At 43.5% G+C, this 20655-nt stretch overlaps 1 protein-coding gene, 1 long non-coding RNA gene and 3 other non-coding genes across 5 annotated transcripts in view; 1 reads left to right on the top strand and 4 right to left on the bottom strand.

The window, feature by feature from the left end:
- The window catches only part of shank1 (SH3 and multiple ankyrin repeat domains 1), a 71946-nt gene extending 56062 nt beyond the window's left edge, over positions 1 to 15884 (top strand). Inside the window, exons 19-25 of the mRNA XM_080300754.1 lie at positions 1115 to 1141; positions 1252 to 1308; positions 1523 to 1638; positions 2858 to 2981; positions 3581 to 7103; positions 8554 to 9444; positions 12648 to 15884. Of these exons, the coding sequence (XP_080156880.1) occupies positions 1115 to 1141; positions 1252 to 1308; positions 1523 to 1638; positions 2858 to 2981; positions 3581 to 7103; positions 8554 to 9444; positions 12648 to 12735 (4826 nt within the window). The 3' untranslated portion in view covers positions 12736 to 15884. The remainder of the gene's footprint in view (positions 1 to 1114; positions 1142 to 1251; positions 1309 to 1522; positions 1639 to 2857; positions 2982 to 3580; positions 7104 to 8553; positions 9445 to 12647) is intronic.
- A 1350-nt stretch (positions 15885 to 17234) lies between these two features.
- On the bottom strand, positions 17235 to 20511 carry LOC113020310 (uncharacterized). The gene is made up of 4 exons (XR_003272180.2): positions 19027 to 20511; positions 18385 to 18425; positions 17564 to 17605; positions 17235 to 17358 (listed from the first exon to the last, which is right to left on the bottom strand). It is a non-coding gene; the product is annotated as an uncharacterized LOC113020310 (long non-coding RNA).
- Positions 17435 to 17523, bottom strand: LOC113021592 (small nucleolar RNA SNORD88). The gene has a single exon (XR_003272323.1). It is a non-coding gene; the product is annotated as a small nucleolar RNA SNORD88 (small nucleolar RNA).
- LOC113021589 (small nucleolar RNA SNORD88) lies at positions 17681 to 17772 on the bottom strand. The gene has a single exon (XR_003272321.1). It is a non-coding gene; the product is annotated as a small nucleolar RNA SNORD88 (small nucleolar RNA).
- Positions 18503 to 18594, bottom strand: LOC113021591 (small nucleolar RNA SNORD88). The gene has a single exon (XR_003272322.1). It is a non-coding gene; the product is annotated as a small nucleolar RNA SNORD88 (small nucleolar RNA).
- Positions 20512 to 20655: the final 144 nt, after the last annotated feature.

The following is a 20655-nucleotide window of genomic DNA, read 5'->3' as shown; positions in this document are numbered from 1 at the left end:
TGTAGTCTCCCATGGGTGCTGTTCACTATACTCCATGGCGATGCTTAGCATGTAAATCTAATCTCTCTTTATCTAAAGTCTGACTCAATATAAAGTGCATTCGTCCTTTAATAACCAAAGTTGAGATCTGGTTTCTTCATTTGCACTTGAATCTGGTTGCTTGTGCCTCCTCTACTAAATCAAGGTGAGAGGAGCACAATGTGTGATGAAGCCATGTCAGCCGCTGCCATATGCTTACTCTAATGCATTAGAATTCATTTAGCTGTGATGCTTATTAAACTATCTCACCCCTGTCATTGGTGCAGTGTCCCGGTTCAGCTAGAAGTCATGCTGCAAGATAACAAGGGCATTAAAACCAGAGTGATCCTGCGGTGCACTTTATTCAACAAATTGTTGTTTTCTTGACAGTAATTACATTCAAGCTTTGTTTAAATATGTTTGGACACTTGTTTCAATAAAAATATGGCTTATTTTGAAAAGATGTGTGCAGTGTAGATTTTGTGAGAGATGAAACAAACACAAGCACAGAAACCCTTCATAGCTGGTTTAACCATTGTGCATTAGATTTAATTGCTGTTTAATCAAGCTCAATAAACCACACATTATGAAATATAACTGCTCGAGTATGAGTAGCGCAGATGAGCACCCCCCCCCCCACACACACACACACGCATACACATACACAAACTCACTCAAACCAGCGAATGCTAAGGGTCACCTTTAATTCCTCGACTTTCCTCCTGCCTGTTCACTCGGTTAACCACTAACTCTGCTTTTCTTTGTCTCCTTTGTCCTCACTCCCCTGCTGACGGGATCTTAACCATTTCACAGTGGAGAGAGGTGGGAGTTGGCTTCAGTCTGCTTCCAATAGTGTGTGTGTTGGTCAGAGCATATTGTATGTGTGTACAGCATATTTACTGTAACACTAGTGTGCATGCTTTAGCCGTCCTAAAGCGTGGGTGTGATGCACGTTGTTTTACATCGAAGATCGAAAAAGCTTGGAGAGGTGACTCAGTTTGTCGGGCTCTGGGGAATATGATTAGTATTCACATTAACAACGCTATTGCACTTTCAATCCTGCCAAAACTTAAGTCTCCTTTTGTCCTCCTTCCAGCTGCTACCCCTTGGAAAAAAAAATCAGGTATGCTCTGGTGCACTCCCGTTTAAGGCATTGTATTTATGTCTGTCCAAAATGACTTGGCACTCACCACGCAGTGTCTTACCGAGCTTGTCCTGCGTTTCTTCCTATAGAATTCGAATCCTCACAAGTTACCGAGAAGAAGAGGACAGTCTATCAGATGGCTTTGAGTAAGAAACCTCGTGTCTTTCAGCGGATGTTTCCTGAACCTCTTCCTCTCTTTCTCATCCACCTTTGTCAAGTGTGGCCCTTCCTGCACATTGTTCCCTTCATTTTGTTGCTGTCCATTTTTCTGTTTCATTGTCGTATGTTCCTTTGTCTCTCTTGCTCTCTTTCTTTCTGCTTCTCTCTGTCTGTCTCTTTCCCCCTTTTTTCTTCTCTCAGATAAACTCGATGAAATTCTTGCAGCAGCTCAGCAGACAATCAGCACCAATGAGGCGCCGGGGACACGGGGACAGGGGCCAAAAAGGGACAGGGGAAGAAGTTTCTATGGCAATGAGGTGTGTATTGTGCTGCAGTAAATTTACGAGTGTTCAGAGATGTGTGTGTGTGTGTGTTTGTGTGTATGTGCCAACATGGCTACCATAAAATGAGATAAAAATATGTGGGATAAAATTTCAAAGAAAAATATGATAGAAGTAGTTTTAGATAATAGCGCGGTAAAGTGTGGTCAGTTGGCCTTTCTCAGTATTATCAGGTCACTTAAAACAATGCTTAATCTCGTAAAAAAATGCTATCAATACATTACCAGTTAAACTATGCTTATAAAAGAAGCTTTAGGGCTGAAAAAACAAAACAAAAAAAAACTAACTAAGCTAAAAAACAAACAAACAAAACAAATAATTGAGTGGCCAATGCCTGTTAGAATGGACATATAGGCCTATGGGGAAAGAAGGTCTTTGTCACAAGTATAGACATTCTTCCACATTGGAAAAATTAAAACAATACAGAAGTGTCTAAACCTGCATTCTATCTAACGACCACAAGATGGCGATAGCTGTAATTAACAAAAGACTTCCTATAATATACAAGTCTTTAGGATAGACTAGAAACCACATATATACCAATTGCTGATGACTTTATGGTCTTAGTCACTCATTATGCATCATATTGAATAAAAAATGAAGTCTTCTTTGACAATCTTGGTCATACTATGACTAAGCCGAAAGTAGCCAGAAGTAGTATTTACTTTTGTCTATAAATGTTACTGCTATAATCTAAACATGGTCCTACGATGAAAATCTACTAACCAACCATTGGTGCACAACTATTATAAACAAAGCAGATGGCAATAAATGTTCAAAGAAAATAGTTCCTACATGAAACTGCTCACAACAAGTTTTACAATTTATAATAAAATTAACATAACAATATATGGCAAGTCCTGGCAAAAGGAAAAGAACCTTGAAAAAATGGCTGTAGCTAAAGAGAAATTGTGAAAAGAATAGCAGCACATCTTAAATTTTATTTGCAACAATGAGCAGTAGAATGCTGCCACCTGGTGGCGAAAGTTAAGACAAATTCTGCTGAGGATGATTACACAAAGTACCTTTAAAATCATACAAATATTGCTAAGTGAACAAGTGCTGTACCGGTGAAGAAGAACAAAACAAGAAACTATTTGCAGACTTGTTTTAGTCTCATCTATTGTTGTTCCCATGCAGTGTTATATACATGTGCGTCTCATGACTCTCAGGCTTTTGATTTTTATCATTTCAGCCAAACTACGGGGATCAGTCCGGGATGGGGGTGATGTCATCGGGGTTGGGCCTAGGCTACGACCGTGGACAATACACCTCAGGTCATGGCCCACCGCACGGTATGCTGCGGCAAAAATCCATCGGTGAGGCTGTCTGTTTTTTCCGTCTGCCCCTCTGTCCACCTGTCTGTCTGTCCTCTGGGCCAGTAGAGGTCTGTGCTGTGCTGACCTGTTTGTCTGTAGCCAAAAATGTCCTGTCTGTGGCTCTAAACTCTGTGCATTTTATCTGTAGAAAAAAAAGATATTTGTTTGTCTTATACTATTTCTAACAGTGCTGGTAGTGCTGAAGTAGTGCTGGTAACCTACATTTTTCTTTCCCTCTGATGGGTTATTTTATGGGTGTGTTGCTTAGTAAGGCTTTGCTAAGGTTCCCTCAGAAATATTCATGTGCTCTCTTGTGATCCACATCAAAAATGCTGCTGTGCTTCGCTTACTAATTGCTAGTGCTTGTGGAATATGTAGCACTAACTGAATTATATACTAACAAACATAAGATTTGAGGACAGACTTGCTGGCAGGTGCTTGGGCAGGCAGATTTAGACAGACACTCTCATATATTACTCTCAGCTTCTCTTGTTCTCTACCTTTGTACATTTAACACCCCCCCCCCCTTTCTTTTTTTCTTATTTCTTATATGCTCATAGTTAAACCCCAATTCATCCCTATTTTTTCCTTTTATGTAGGGGTGCCTGAGGAGGAGAAGCAGTTCCTCCATCCTCCAGCCATGAAGTTTGCCCGGAGTTTGTCGGTGCCTGGCCCAGATGACATCCCCCCTCCTCCCACCACAGCCCCACCGGATCCACCGTTCTCCTCTGCTCCGCCACTCGGTTGGAGAACAAAAACATCGCAGCAGCCCTCTGTCTCCGTGTCCCAGTCCACATCCACCTCTGCACACTACCAGCCCTACTCCCAGGCATTACACTTCACTCATGGAGGCAGGGAGAGGACTGGTGGTGCCAGCACAGGCCCCAGTGCTGGAGCGGTGGACCACACAACCCCGTATGCACACGCAGCTGCCCACACTGCTCAAAGCAGGACTGCTTCGCGGAAGGTTGCCTACACTGGGGAGCCTGTTGGAGCTGGCGTAGGGGCTGGTGCAGGGGCCAAGGCAGCTGGTCTTAGGAGAGGATACAGCACTGCTGTCCCCCCGTCTAGCATTGCCACTGTAATGCCTCAGCAACAACAGACTACCCAGAGTCAACCCCAGCGTGCAGACCGCAGTGCAGCTGGCGCTGGAGCAGGTGGTCCTAAAGGAGGGGCGCGGCGAGGTAAGGGTCCATTGGTAAAGCAGTCTAAAGTGGAGGACCTGCGTATGGGCCAGGGCACGCTGGGGGGCAAAGGCTCCATGGAGAAAAGCTCCATTCCTATTCCCACCATCATCGTTAAGGCCCCCTCAACCAGCAGCAGTGGGCGGAGCAGCCAGGGCAGCAGCGTGGAGGCTGATGTTCCAGCATCAGGGGAGGCAGATGAATCCAAAACACCGCATGGTCCTCCACCCTCCACCCCTGCTCCACAGCCCCCTGCTCCACCATCCATTCCAGCACCCCCACCTCCATCCTTGCCTTCTATTCGAGCCCAGGATAATCTGGACTTTACCAGCCAGTTTGGGGCCGCCATTGTGGGCGCAGCTCGGCGAGACAGGGAGCGGTTTCACGAAGCCCGCAGAAAGAGTGCCTCCTTGTTCATGTCTGCTGAGGAGGATGTGAGCCTCGGAGGAGTGAGCGATGGAATAGGAGGAGTAACACGGACTCAGGTATCACAGCAACCGCTTAACACACAGGCTGAAAGTTCATCAACGAGGCTGCGCCCGTCCAAGTCCATTGATGAGGGCATGTTCTCTGGGGATACTTTCATCCATCATACTCGCAGTATGCCTCCTGCTTTTGGCTTACCTGAGTACTCTTCATCTGCTCTGGACTATCAGCCCAAGTCTGTGCCTACTGATTTATACACAGCAGCAGGCAGGCAGCCAGCACCCGCTACTACCACCACCTTCATCCACCCTCTAACAGGAAAGGCTCTTGACCCCACATCGCCACTAGGCCTTGCCCTAGCTGCCAGAGAGCGTGCTCTGAGAGATGACAGCAGGTTAAGGAGGGGAGCGGAGCATCACTTTACCCGCCAAATGTCGAGCGTGGTGTTTCCTTCATCTAGTGTCACCTCTCAACCAGTGTCATCCGCCTCCCAGTCTTCAAGCTCGTACCTGGTGACCTCCTCTTCTCTGGCGGCCACAACAGCCACTGTCGGACGGCCACCCTCACCCAGAATCCTCAGAGGAGTTGGGACAGTTTGGGGTGAGGACGGTGGCGGTGGGGAGAGGGAGCGGGAAGGAGGAGGGGCCCGTGAGGGGCTAAGAGTTCGCTTTTCAGAGGACAAAACAGTCCACACACACCACTATCAGTCTCAGCCGTATCAGCCAAGTTACAAGGAGAGGGAGCGGGAGAGATCGAGGGAGAGGGAAAGGGAGCTGTCCAGGGAAAGGGAGAGGGACAAGGAGAGAGAGGGCTACATGAGGAGGGTGGAACAGGCAGCTGCTAATGCAGCAGCGGCTGAAAGCGCCGCCCACCAGGCCGCTCAGTCACAGCAGCCGCGGAGGCCCACTTTTCTCAGGATGGAAAGTCAAAGTGATGCCACTATACTATCCCTCACACCTCCCTCTCCTCCTCCTACCAGTGCTCAGCAGACAAGGAGCACTACAGGGAGCACGGGAAGTGGGCTGATGGTTCTCCCTCCCCCTGCCCCCTCAGTCGATGCAGATGATGAATTTGTCTACGCAGACCCACTCCCGCCCCCTTTAGAGTTCGCCAACAGCTTCGACAGGGGAATATCGGGATACTCACAACGCGCAATGCTCTCCAACAACCTGACCTCCCGCCAACAGCAGGTCCCGCCCCCTCCACCACCACCCCCACCTCCTCCACCACCGCCCCCTCCGCCCCCCCAAAAAGAACAATTTATAAGTGGGTTTCCTGCTCATACACCCCTTCACTCACCTCAGGCCGGGGACTCCACCGCCTCTAGTCTCACATCTTATGACAGTGAGGTGGCAAACCTGACTCAGTCTGCTCCCTCCCCATCACAAACATCACCCAACCCACAGCCTCCACCCTCACCCTCTACTCTGCAGCCCACCTCGGGCCCTCCACCTCCACCATCAGTCTCACCCCCACCTCCTCCTGGCTCTTACCACAGACCCTTTTCTATGTCCCACCATCTTTACAACAGCACTCACACTCATGGGCGCTCTTCACCAACACCTCCCCCTCACACTGTTGCTCCTCCTCCAGCCTACCGTGGTCCCCCAGCGCCCTCGTCCACTGCTGCCACCACTGTCCCACAAAGGGGCACTGCCTCTCATGCCACGACCGCTAGCTGTGCTGCTACAACCACCACCGCTGCCACCACAACAAGCACCTCCACGCAGCTCTACCAGGAGCGAACACACACCACGCATTCAGCATCTTCTGCCGCAATCACAGGAAGCCGAAGGCCAGGAGAGCACCACCGTCTTCCCCCGACCGCCAAGAAAGGAGAGTCCCAGGAGACTGTGGTGGACTCTGGGATCGAAGAGCTGGACAGTCGCAGCAGCAGTGACCACCACCTGGACAGCATCCTGGCTCTAAGGGGAGACAGACTAGATAGAGGGGAAAGAGGAGGACCTGGAGGACGGATGGGAGGGGGAGGGGATGCAGAGAGGGCAGGAGATTTTCTGGAGTCTTACATGAGCTACCTGGATGGACAGACTTTTGAGATGCAGAACGCTACGGCAGCAGCATCCACCTACCCTAAAACAAGCAGGTTCAGAGAGGGAGGTCGTGCCGGGGAGCTACAAAGACAAACCAGCACTGCTCCCGCGTCCTTCCACTCCCACAGGCGGCGAGATGAACAGGAAGAGGATGAGATCGAGGAGGGAGTGGCAGAGGACGAAAGCGGCCAGGACGGATATGGAGTAAGGGACATGCAGAATCTGGGACGTCCCACTTCACCATATTTTGAGCGGCCACGCACTCCTGAGATGAAGCCTCTTTGGGGAGAGAGTCAGATGTCTGGCGATGGGAGCGGCCAGCGTGGGGCGCTTTTAGAGGGGAAGAAAATTTACCCTCCCGCATCCAGTATGAAGCCCAGCATCATCAATGAACTGAGCAGCAAGCTGCAGCAAAGAACCAAGGACAGCTGGAGCAGCCAGACACAGCTGAGCAGACACAGGTACGGCTTGCCGTAACTTGACTGCATTATGTTTTCTCGTCAAAGCATGAACTTCATTTTTCGTTACTGTCATTCTGTCAATGTCTGAATACATCACTTGTGATGTGCAAGCTTCTGTGGAAAAAACCTCAAACTGTGCACTGTCTGTTTATGTCTTGCGTAAGTGTGTCTATACTGTGTAAACCTCTCTTATTTCTCTGGCTTTTTCCATGTTTTTCTCTCAGAAGCAGAAACAGGTAATAGAGCACTTCCACACTATTTTGTTTTCTATCTCTAATCAAGGATATTGCAGCATACTGTCTTGACAGTGATAATTAAAAATGAAAATATATATATATAAATATAAAAATGTGCACATAATAATATTACAAAACAATCCAATGCCAGGACAGTCATTATTAGAGAGTTGTGTTTTGGTTAATTACAGCTTTCCTGCTTTTCAGTAACTGCTTTAACTACTGCTGACTAAAGTAGGGAGATTACTACGCTTCTCTGTTCCTGCAGCTCCTTTTCTCACATGGGAGATATTCACGTTCCAAAACAAACCCACTGAGTCACTCGCATAGGTTCAGTTAAGCCGTTACACTGCCGAGTGAAGCTTTTGAGGACTTTATTTTCTTTTTAATGACCAGTTTGTTGTCCACTCTTGCTGCTGCTTCTCCTCTACTACTCGCAGCTCCGTTAAAATACACTACTTTGCCCCGCAGCTTGACTCAAAGGTGTGTCACATGTTGTGGCTGACCTGATTGAGTCTCTGCAGTTTGTTGGTCTATTTCCTTTGATGATGTTTTGTCTACACACTGAACACTACATATATAACATTACAAATATATAGGGAATTATTATTTTGTCACTTAACGTCCACCGGGGATAGGATTAGGTTGCATTTTAGCCACGTGCTAAACAAGTTAGAATCAGAAATGAGAAGTCTCAGGTATTTAGTGGCCTCACAGTTCTTTTATAAGAACTAGAGAAATCTCTATAAGAAATCTTTATAAAGAGGGAGGTTAATCTAAATGATGTGACTGGGAGCCTGGTTAATGCTAGGAGGTTGTGATGATTTGACCAAGATATAATAATATTTTGAATATTATAATGCCTTTTAAAAAGTTTTAAATACATTCTGCTTATTTTGTTTACTCTCATTTTGAATGCAACATACCAAACCATGCTGAAGCCCTTTGTCTGTAAAATACTGTAAAACTATGGTTAAGGAATTAATTTTGTGTAAATATTGTGATATTATCATTATCATGGACTCATGGCTGTGATAACTTTGATAATGTGACAGGAAAAAATATAAAAATGTTAACCTTCAAATCAATTTTTTGCACTTTACTCCACACGGTCTAAAATAGCTGGACACTGTTTCCCTTAGTGTGTGTATGTTTGTAATTTTTTTTACATCACTGTTTTTCCCCTGTGATAATTTCTCTCTTTCTTCTCACAGATTTTCAGAAGACTCAGCCTCAGCTCTGAGCCCGCCCTCAGCTCGATCTCTGTCGCCGTCGCCGATCTCATTATCGCAGCCATCGTTGTCTCTGTCTCCCACCCCTGCCTCCCAGTACCCCAACTGGGGACGATCACCATCTCCGCAGCCTCCAGCAACTTCTCAGCCGCCACGTTCACATTCCCCACTGTCACCGACATCTTACTCCCCTTATCCTACTTCTCCCAAACACAGACCTGTCTACAGGACCAAAGCCTTGGAATTCCAGTTTATCCCCAGTCGTGAGTCCCGTAAAGCAGAATCACACATTCTCCAGCGAAGGCGAGCACCCAGCCCCCTCATCTCACCCTCAGAGAGACCCAATATGGGCCCACCACGGCCATCATCCCTTCCACTTCTCCCTACCTCACCTCTGTACAGTGCCATGTATGATCTCCGCGGTTCGGTCACTCCGCCATCACCTGGGAACCCTCTCGGAGACCCCTATTTCTCTCCTTCGCCTCCCCTGTTTGCCCCCTCTGGCGCGCCGCCTCCTCCAAACTCAACCTTAGTAGTTTCTCGATCACTTTCTCCAACTCATTTCCTGTCTGGGGCCTCTTCTCCACCTCTACACCCTCTCCCTCCGCCTCCCTGCTTGAGTTACCCCCATTTACCTCCCCCTTCTCCCACAAAGCCCTTCGCCTCCAAGCCGCTGCCCTACTGGACCAAGTATGACGTCGCAGACTGGCTGGGATACCTGAACTTGGGGGAGCACAGAGAGCGTTTCCTGGATAATGAGATTGATGGCACCCACCTGCCCTCCCTGACCAAGGACGACTATCTGGATTTGGGTGTGACACGAGTGGGTCACCGCATGAATATAGAACGAGCCCTGAGGAGTGTAATGGACAGGTATGGCTGCTAAGTGCAACCTGTAAAGCCTCTTTAATGCCACCTTTAAAATGCGATTTCTATCTGGTTAATACCATTCAGTACTATGTGTGCTTATAGCACTTACACCCGATGTTAATAATAATAATAATAATAATGTATTGCATTTATATAGCACTTTTCGAGAACCTCAAAGCGCTTTACAATTCCATTATTCATTCACTCTCACATTCACACACTGGTGGAGGCAAGCTACAGTTGTAGCCACAGCTGCCCTGGGGCAGACTGACAGAAGCGAGGCTGCCATATCGCGCCATCGGCCCCTCTGGCCATCACCAGTAGGCGGTGGGTGAAGTGTCTTGCCCAAGGACACAACGACTGAGACTGTCCAAGCTGGGGCTGCAAGATGAACTGCCAACTCTTGAGCCACGATCGCCCCAATAATAAGCATTCTCCTTATCTTACCTTAAAAAATCCACATGCTACTGAAGTCCTATGTCGTAAAATTTCGTACTCATATGCACTAAATTATTCTCATTTGTGCATACATAAGCTATTACTTTGATAACTTGACATACATACAACTTCAAATGTGGACAGCTACCAAATATAGTGTATCTGAAAGTGTTAGAGACTCACTGTAAATTATATTCGTCAATATAAAACTTCGCTATTTTATTTCTGCCCATTGTAATGTGGCTGAGGGTAGCTTAAGCTTTTAGAGCAGCATATTAATTTCTGCATGCACAAGACAATTAATTCACCACAATTCAGTGATCTTGTTTGCAGATAAAAAGCTCACCTTTTGGGAATTCCAGGGCTCCATAAGATAAAAATAACATGGCAGTTTCAGTATTTTTAAAATGATTTTTGCCAAGACATAAATTGACCTGACATTGCATCAATGTTACTTTTTTCATTATCAGTGGAATTAGGTAAAGATAAAAGATTTTTGTGTTATTACTCCTTGTTATTCGGGTTATTTTTCTTATTTTGTTATATATCTCCAAGTCTACACATAGTGGTGATTGGGGACACCATGGGGAAAAGTAACATGGGGCCAGTTACTATAGTTTAAAGGTTGTCAGCCCTTTAAACTAGTCAGCCCTGTCTAGACAGGTTGTCTGTCTAGACATCTGTAGGTGAGCGATTTCCACTTCCTGTTTGTGGTGTGACTTCTGTTGACCAATCATATGTGAACTGACTTTGGTGCATACATGTAAAAAAGTTTTCAGAACAAATGACTGCTGTAATGCAATCTTTTAACCATCACTTTAACATCATTTTGCTTATCATAGTCCTTAAAAAAATAATCCTTTGGATTTTTAATCAATTAGTGGCACAGGAAGTCTTTGGAGAAATATCTGCTGGCTACACTGCAAGCCCTGCAAAGTCAGCAGAGGACACCCGGTGGGTTCCTAGAATGACCCCTCTTACCTCAGGATCCTGACAGCTTTAGATTTATTCTCACTGAAGAACAGCACCCTCTTGCTTGAATTGGATTCAGTGATTAATTTCAAGTAGGGCCACAAGTTAATTGCAAGATTAAAGACCAATGCTTTCGAGAAACTCTTAGAGATTGCTTCCTGAATATTTTGAGGTAGGTTGTTCCAACGTTTTGGGCAGGATAAGCTGGCAACAGAAAACACTACATCCCAAATTTATCTCTCCGAGGAAATTATATGTCTAACGTTTTGGCAGTGACAGATTTAAGAGTGCGAGATGGGACGTAAAGTAACAGACTGTTGTACCATGGTCCAAGACCATTTAGGGCTTAAAATACAATAAGAGCATTCCAAAATCACTTCTATGGGATACTGGAAGCCAGTTTAGCCCTTCCAAAACTGGAGTGAGTTTTAGTTAATAACATTACAGCTGAATTCTGAATAGACTGCAGCCTACTTATCTCTAGCAAAACGAGCATTGCAGTAATCAGGCCCACTAGACATGAATGCATGAACAAATTTTCCAGAATGTCTAAAAATAAAAACTTAACAATTACTTTTAGATTTGCATAGGACAAAACTACAGTCTGTGCAGTGAAATTTAACAAACACAACCTGAAGATTGTGCTTGGAACTGAATTTAACTTGCCGACGATATCTTTTCCTTGTGTGAATACACTTTTCCCAACTTTACCAATCAGGCTAGGAGGTGACCGAAAGGTGGATACCAACTCCATAAAGCAAACCAGGGTTTCCCAATGTGGCTATGAGAATGCATGTTGTCAGCATTATGACCAGCCATGAGTATGGACGGTTCTACTGGCAGCTGACCAGAATATTTTACAGAGCAAACTGTAATGTTAGAAATATCTGAAGAGTTTAAACAGCATAACTGAGTATGTGTGATAATAAAAGTTCTGTATGAGAGAGTGTGCACTTTAATTAATTTGAAATCTGAACAGAAGGCAGACCTTTCACGATAATGTTAGTATTATAACTATCATTAGATACAGGAAGATCTGACAAAGATATAATAATTATTTGTTCTAAGAGTGGCAACTAATTTTTCCAAGGGTCATGCAGAAACTGAAACTGCTGTGCAGGGCAGCACCAATAAGCTTATACAGATATAAAAATAAAGATTTTTCTGATTTTAAATCGGCGTGAATATGAGGCAGATAAAGTGTTGTGAATGGTTGGCAAGAATACAGAAGCACTATATAAATAAATCTGATATAAGGTCAACGAGTACAAATAGTTGCCCTGTTATAAGATCATAAGTTGGGGTTTATGGAACAGTAACACACAACTCAAGGTCAAATATGAAGTTATCTTGCCAAGCCCCAAATTCGGCCTTTTAGTACAGACTTCTGCTTCGTCTGCCATCTTGCTGGTCTTATCACCTCACCTGACTTCCAGAAAACTTTAAAGTCAAACTTTTCCTAACTTGTGTCACAAAGCTGTGACTTCCGAGCACCATGATCGGTCAGCTGCAGTGACGATCCTGGAGCAACATTAACTACAGTGTTACAGGAAGAACAGGGTGAACTTAGATACACCCAACTGCTCAGGCATCAAGTGCGATGGCCAATGTTTTCCCGGTTTTCTTAGTCACACTGCTTGTCCATTTGCATGAGTCACAGCAGATTTACCAATTTATTCTCTCCATTTTACAAACGTGGGTCAGAGGGTAGAACTACACACAACCACACCACGGACGAACAAACACAGAAAGCTGGAAACATCACGCGTGTCCTGCGTTTTTTCTTTTGTCCGCAGGCTGTCCAGCAGCCCCTTTCCCATTTCTGTTCTCTCACCTCGGGATGGACAGACGGACAGGAGGAGGGACGACGGGAGTCGGAGCTGAGGCTGCAAATACAGAGATGGAGAGAGAGGCACAGAAGGAGGGGTTGAAGCCAATGAGGGAGGAAGACACAACTGCTGCTGCTATCCATGGTGGATTCACACAACAAATGAAGGGGGGCCAGATTTCACACAGAGAACATCAGAAAGAGGAAGTCGAGGCCCAAGGGGAGGTGGAAACACAGGGATGGAGGAAGGGCTGGCGATCCATAAAGACACCGGCTGGCGCTGCTCACATGTGGCAGGCTGATTTACACAAATACACTCCCCACGCGCACGCACGGTCACACCAATCAACACAATTAACGCAAACGCCCTCTCATCCAAAATGTCTGTGGCTGCAGCAGAGATTACAAATACTTGAGAGGAACAAAAATAAGCCTGAAGAAATGAAAAGGTGTCACGTAGTCATCTTGTTGAGTAGTGCTCTTACCCCCTCAGCTGGCTGGTTTAAAGTTTACGATTAAAGAGCGGATGCTGACTTCATAATAAATATCCCAGAGGACTGAGTACTTGAGGGTGAATGAGGATGAATGTGTGCCAGAGTGAGGCTTTATCTGTGTGAATGGTGAACGTAGGGCAGGTTATCGCGACGGCCTCCGCGTCTCTTTAAAACGAGGCGAGGTCGCCGGTGGATAAGCTGCGTGTGGATAAGCTGCGTGTTTGGTTGCGTCTTGTTTTTACCTCACCACTGGTAGGGCTCTGTCCTCACTGCAGATCCTGTGATCGGGATCACGCGTGTATGTGTGTTTCTCTATAGCTCTTTATTATCTTAAGTCTTATAATGACGTATATACAGACTGGTCACTGTATCACAAATTTGTAGCAAAAATAAGTGCCCAGACCAACAACATAAAAGTAAATGAACACACAGATATGCACACACAGGCACCCGAGTTACTCTATCCATGCCTGCATGCATACACCAACATGTAAACACAAACACAAGCACTTCCCTGTGTTTGTGTTAGAATTTATGGGACACCTTATATATAGACACACACGCTACGTTTGGATCCGAGATGTACAAAACGGAGACAGACTGTGCTTTCATTGGGATTTGCGACGACGCAAAGAGACTGATTTTATTTACGGAGAAAGACTTTCTCAGCATCAAGGCAAGTGTTGTACTCTCATTCAGGCCTTCTGTGCGAGGCAGACTGGAAAGGAGAGGGGAGGGAAGGAGTAAAAACTGCCATTTTCTTGTTCTTTCCCACTTAATCCCCCCGGCTCCTTCCAGGAGTGGCCTCTCTCCGTCTGTCGACGAAACCCAGGAGGAAAAACCCGGCCGAGGGGATCCCAGAGAAAAACGCTTATATCGAGTTTTAATACTATGATTGTTCTTACACTTTTTAAACTTTAAATGGGAATACTGGAATACTGATATTGATATGAAGAGATTTATTGTTACTATCTATCATTACTATCATCGTCCTTACTGTTATTGGATCTTCAGAGAGTCCCGGTTTCTGCCTTTGGTGGCTAAGGTGGCGCTTTCGTGCAGTCAGCTTATTTCTCTGACTGTGAAGTGAAGATAATTGTTGTGGTTATATAGATATATAAATATATATATGTACATGTAGGTATTTTTGAACTGAAAGATGCATAATGTACCCTTAACATAGCTTCTATGTGACAAGAAGCACTGCAATTAAATGTGAAGCACATTTAAGAATATTATGTTTTCCCCCCTTTCTCCTTATTGTTTCTCTTGTTGTGAGACTGTGAAGCTTTAATCAAAATCACCTTTTAACCTTTAAGGCCTCAAAATATATTTTTCTCACGCTTTTAAAAGTTATTCACCACTTAATATGCTGTAAAAATGTAGCAGCTGTTGCTCTGAGTGAAAATGATTTAGAATAATACAAAATAATATTTTTTAAATTCTCTATAACATTCTAATCTATATATATATATATATATCTCACTCCCTGGCGATTGATTTGAGACCCAAGTTTAACTCTTCTCCTGTGACCCGGTGTGATCCCCCCGACATCAGCTTTTGTGGCACATTTACATCTCATCCCATCCCCAAGTCCTGCTTGTCTTACTATTGCTGAGATTAAATATAAGGGCTCTGTCATGACCTCTCTACCTTGAACAACGCTTCACCTCTCCTGCTGCTTTTGAGTCCATGAACACATATCAAATGTGCATTTTTTCTGCTTTCGTCAGTCTATTTTTGCCAAAAGATTTAAGAATTTTCATAGTCACCTTGCTTAAAAGTGCACATGCATGAATGCATCCATACAGACTATATATGCGATTTAGCAAAGGTAACTAAGGGGGGACAGTTTTTGTATTTGCTCTTTGCAGATGGCTAAGGAAAGACTATATTTGAATTCAAGGGAAATAGCAATAAGGACGATGAAAATAATGGTCTAACTATGGTTTAAGATGTAAAAAAGAAAAAAATATCTCAAAAGTTCTAAAGAATCTCTGTCTTCCAAATAATGTTTAACATGAAAAGGTAAATTGTATTTATTTAACTCTTCTGCTTTCTATACAGTTCGACCTGTTCTCTGCAACCACCCCCTCCTCCCACTGTTGATAATCTGATGGGATTAGGAGCTCTGCTCCGTATTCACCCATCGTTTGCATCTTCCCGTATGTACAGAGCACCCTCTGCAGTCGCTAACATGTGCTAGTATGCTCATAGCTCATTGTTTTATTACCAGCATAATATGCAACGGCCCCATTTCCACTACCAGCTTTTTCACATTTCCCTTTCGGAGGTTTTGAAGGGGTGAACAAGTCGAGTGTGACTCTACATGTCTCAAAGTCTGCTAGTGCACATAGGGCCAATTAAGAACTCTGGATAAGATTTAAAAAAACATCTTGCTCATACAACGATCTTGTTAAGTGACTGGTGAGATGCTGTTTTTTGTTTTTTAAGCCTTTCTTTGCGTTTCGTAGTCGCATTGGAGAAGTGAATATCGGAGGGAATCGGTCTGACTCTATAGAAAGCACTTCTTTTCCTTTAAGAGATCTTTTAAAAAAATGAGAATATGAACTGCTGAAAAGTAACTTACAGAATATATATGTATATGTGATATGCATATACACACATTCATATAAAACATATATGAATTTCAAATGTTTTAAGAGATAAATTGTTAGAATTATAATAAAGATACAGAAACAAAGTTCTAATTAATGGTTTGTAATTTCTTGAATGATTTCTTTCATCATCTTTCCATCTACCCAACTCACTTTTTAGGTCACAAATTTATCATCATCTGAAGAAATTGTTGAAGACTTCATGCTAATCTGGCAACAGCCTGATACTGTGCCATTAAAGAAAAAACATGGCATAGCAATATTTTAGCACATTAAGCAACCTTAGGGATGAAAGTGTTACTTTATAATCCCACAGTGCAGAATATATGCTGGGTGTAGACAAAAAGTCTACACCCAGGTGAATAACAGAGCAAAAATGTAATATTAAAGGGCCTTAGAATCATTTCTTTTAAGTGACTCTATCTCCAGATAGATATCAGTCCAAATTAATATGTGATATTTTCTTGAGATCATCAAATTGGTGCCTCCGATTTTTTAATTTGTTAAATCAATACTGTGTAAGAACAAGTCACTATCTTATAATAACAGAAATAAAATAAGTTATCCACTTCTAATCTGCAAATACAGCCGTAACAAAGTAATTCTTGCAGCAGCAGCAAAAAAAAAACCAAAACAAAAAAAACCCACAAACTAATCACATTATACCCTTAATGAGGTAACAGAAAATCGTAAGGTACAAGTGAAAGTTTTCTTGGCCTGTTTGTCCTCGTATGTTAGCTACTGAATGTCCAAAGGAGCAGTGGTGCTGTTCTGTACTTTAAGCCCGGCCTAAGGTGTTTTCCTGACTGTTTTATAATCATCTTTTTTTTCCTGGGAAGCAGCGCTGACCTTACTAGATCAATCAAAATACATAACAGTAATACTACAATACCACACACACAGTGAATCAGTGGTTTACATGCTGGCCTAACAAACAAAAGATCGCTGGTTCAGATCTGGGAAAAGATAAATTCCTCAGCTGCGTCAGAAAAGTTACCTGATGTAAATAAAATAAAGTATGTCAAATCAGACATGTAGTGCTGTGGTGAATGACAGAAGAAAAAAAAAAAAAAAGCCTTAGAGTACCAGAGGTGAACAGTGGTACCCCCTAGGCCTCCTAGCAGAGCCACCCATCTATGTCATGTGCTTCAATAGAATCCCCATGGTGCTTCAGTGTAGCCACGTCTCTCAATGCATGCACATGTCAGGGTATTTTAACTGCTCGATTGTTAAACCAGGATCCACTCAAAGACACCACTCCATTTTAAATCCTGGATACATGCCTGCTGTTATGAGCACGTGAGCATGACACCACAAACTGAGTAATCACAGGTGTGTTACCTGTGATGACTCACTCAAACCCCCTTGTTCAAGACTTTTGCTATCCAACACAAAGTCACCACATCTTCAGCTGATATTTGTAGAAGAGAGACCAAACAAACATAAGATGTATGATTTTATTTGATGAATCAGAGCAAATATGAGATATTACAATTAAAACATCACAACAAATAAGAAAATAATCACAGAATTGTTATGAGGAAGTTCTCTTCTGGAGTATCAGTACCTGAAAAAGTAACAAAACAGCAGTCAGGCAAACAGTTCAGTCAGTGAAGACCTACAATTTTAATTTTTTGCTTGCTCATCTCCTCAGACTCCGCCTTGTCAAGGGCAGAGCTGCACTTCTGTCACCACTGATTTCTGAGCCCAGTGCAAAGCATCACCAGAAATGAGACTTTAGATATGAAAAAGCAGTGTTACATGACACGAACCTGATTAATGTCCATCCTCGGAGGATTTCCACCTTTTCAGAACTGAAAGGACAAAAATAAAGAGTTAGGGATTTTTTTTTTTGTCACAGCCATTACTTTTACAGCAGAGTTTCTGATTTTCTCCTCAGAAACTCTGGCTTGTCAGGGCCAAAGATGCACGACTGTCTCCATCCAGACTCAGAGCCCAGTGCAAGTCATCAGGGGAGAAGGACAGCTACAAATCATAGACAGCATATATAAAACAGAGCAGCCACCAAGAACGTAAGGAGGATCCGCCTGAAAAACTGAGGAACGCTGCACTCCTATTGGTTAATAACTGATCAGTCACAATAAAACAGATCCTGTTTTATCTTTTTTTCCTGAATACAAATGATTGTTGTGAACCCTAACAGGGTTTGGCTTTCCTCCGAAGGATTGTAATAAAATACTTATTTTTCTGAGGGTGCTTTTATTTACTCTGGCACAGATTAACATTAGAATTTCCATACATGTCCAACAAGGAGCTGGCCCTGGAGCAGACCCAGGACCCACTAGAGATTTCATCTCTTAGCTGGCATGTGAACAGCCCCAAAAGACCTGGAGGAGCTGGGTAGAGATGGGCCTTTCTGTTTAGACTGCTGCCCACATGCTCCAGACAAGTATTTGAAAATGAATAAACAGATGGATGGATGCTCACCCCACCATCATAGTCCTCAGGAAGTCTTTAATGTTCTCAAGTGGACACAGACTGAAACTGCATCTGTCTCTTAATTTTGCAAGGACTCATAAGATTACACATCCTAACTAAAGAATGAGTGCTGAAAACCCCAAATAATCCTTACCTTTAAGGCTCCGCTGCAGCTGAGCGGTTTCACTCAAAGTCCTGAAAACATTAACAAATAAGAAAAAACAAAGTCAGTGAAGTGTAAAGAAGCTCAGCACGTGTAACACTTGGTTTGCTTTCTCCTCAGAAACTCTGGCTTGTCAGGGCCAAAGATGCACAGCTGTCTTCATCCAGACTCAGAGCCCAGTGCAAGTCATCAGGGGAGGGGGGAAGCACATCCTCATACCGCTTGAAATAAAAGCGATCATGCAGTATTACTAATCACTACAACCCAAAATTAATTCAAGTCTTACTGCCTGATCATACTCCAATTACTCCTCACATGGCAACACACTGTGAGCTACCATGCTAAAGGCTGACCACGTGGAGACAGGCCCACGATGGTCGGGTTACTTCCACTGCTAGTAAACATGTGAACCAACAACAGCATCGCAACCAGCTCAAGTTACTTCAGATATGTTCAAAGGTGCCTTTGCTCACAATACTTAGAAGAGACCTTAAAAATGTAATGTCCGAGCAAAAGGTCGCAACTGTTTCCACCTACAGATGTGCCGTCAGTCGGACCGCTTCACCTGAAACTGCCACAGATAACAACACAAAACAAACCTTAACCTGAGCAACATTCATAATATGATCTTACCATTTCCACCAGAAAACAAAGCGTGCCTCTGCTTCTGCTTCTGCTTCTGCTACCGCGGTAGTCTTCGTCTTCTTTTTCTTCTTTGGCTTCAGTGGCAGACTGTGAAGCTATTTAAAGGCGTATGTCGCCACCTACTGTACCAGAGTATAATAGCACCATGACTTCAGAAACAGTTTCGATTGTAGATGTTGAACCTACAATGTGGTAAAAAGGCCCTTGAAACAATAGATAAAACTGAAAGCATACTTTATTAAAATGTTTATTTTTTTCTTTATTCTAATCTAGAATATATGTATGCGAATGAAAGGGAAGCAGTTGTAATGAGTGAATCTGTGAGGAGTAGAGTTAGTGAAAAACGTGATTTTGTGTTTGTAATTTTGTCTTGTATGGATTTCTGCCCCCTGGTGGTCACAATGATTAATATTACTACTTTATTACCATTAAAGTTAAGGCTAGACCAGAGGGTTGCAGGTACAGTTACCCTTAGTAACCAGTAGAGGGCAGTTTTATTCATAGGTCCCAAAATGTGGTCAGTGGTTGGCTGTTGTTTTCTGCAGTCGTTGTTACTATAAAACAATGCAGGTGGATGAGTCGTCATTTACAATAGACCAAAGTCTGTGACTTGTGGTGAAGGAGGTCTTGGGTTGTGAAGTCTACATGCTCTCCCAGTGTCTACGTGGGTTCTCTGGCTTCATCCCACAGTCCAAACACATGCATGGAGTTGGGCTATTTTTGAAATGTATTTGTTTGTAACTATTCCACATAGTGCACCTCACTTTTAAAGTCCCGATTTTCAGATATTTTAATGTATAAGTATTCTGAGCTTTTTTCTGCACAAAGTATTTTAAAATATTCCTCAAATACAAAAAAAAAAGTTTTAAATTAAAGTTAAAAAGGATGCATGGAAGAAACAGGCGATGTTACTGAGTCACCAGTTCATTTGCATTTTGGGATGAACATGATGCAAGGATAGTTGAAAACATGCCTGAAATTTAAAAGTATGATTTTGTGGTATTATTGAAACAAGAAAATTTGCTTTGTAAGAAGAAGAGACAAGGATTCCTAAATAAATGTGATTTAGTGTTTCAGTTTTTTTTGTTTTTTGTTTTTTTTTAACTCCATGTTGCAGGTATGTGCAATACATCTTGCACAAGGGAAACAGCACATGATAAACACAAAACTTTAACACACTGGGTCCTTTTAATCACTAAAACATCTTGGCTTTTTGAGGGTTAAACATATGAAGTGTACATGGTGAATACAATTGTACTGTTTGAGTGGGATCTGACATCAGGTGTTGACATTTATGTCTATTATCATTTTAATGACAGGATCTCACGGTGTTGTCATGATATCTGTCTCCTATGCTTCCACATTTGATTATAGTACTCCCAGCATAGGATTACTGTCTCCTAACAGCAGGTTGCAGCTGTGTGTAAGCACTGCAATGTACAGCTGTCTAGTTATTTACATGGCATGTTCTGGCAAGGAGAAGTTTCATGAGTTCAGCACTGCACGGGGCTTTATGTCACCAAAAGCAGCATATGTGAGTGCGGGCAAGTTTTCGTTAGAGGGCTTTGCACTCAAACAGCTCTGCCTTTAACACATAAACATGCACATATGCACACT

Source organism: Astatotilapia calliptera, chromosome 4, assembly GCF_964374335.1.
Source record: "Astatotilapia calliptera chromosome 4, fAstCal68.1, whole genome shotgun sequence".
Lineage (NCBI taxonomy): Eukaryota > Metazoa > Chordata > Actinopteri > Cichliformes > Cichlidae > Astatotilapia > Astatotilapia calliptera.
Note: the sequence above shows the minus strand (reverse complement) of the source record. Positions and strands in the feature narration are given on the sequence as shown.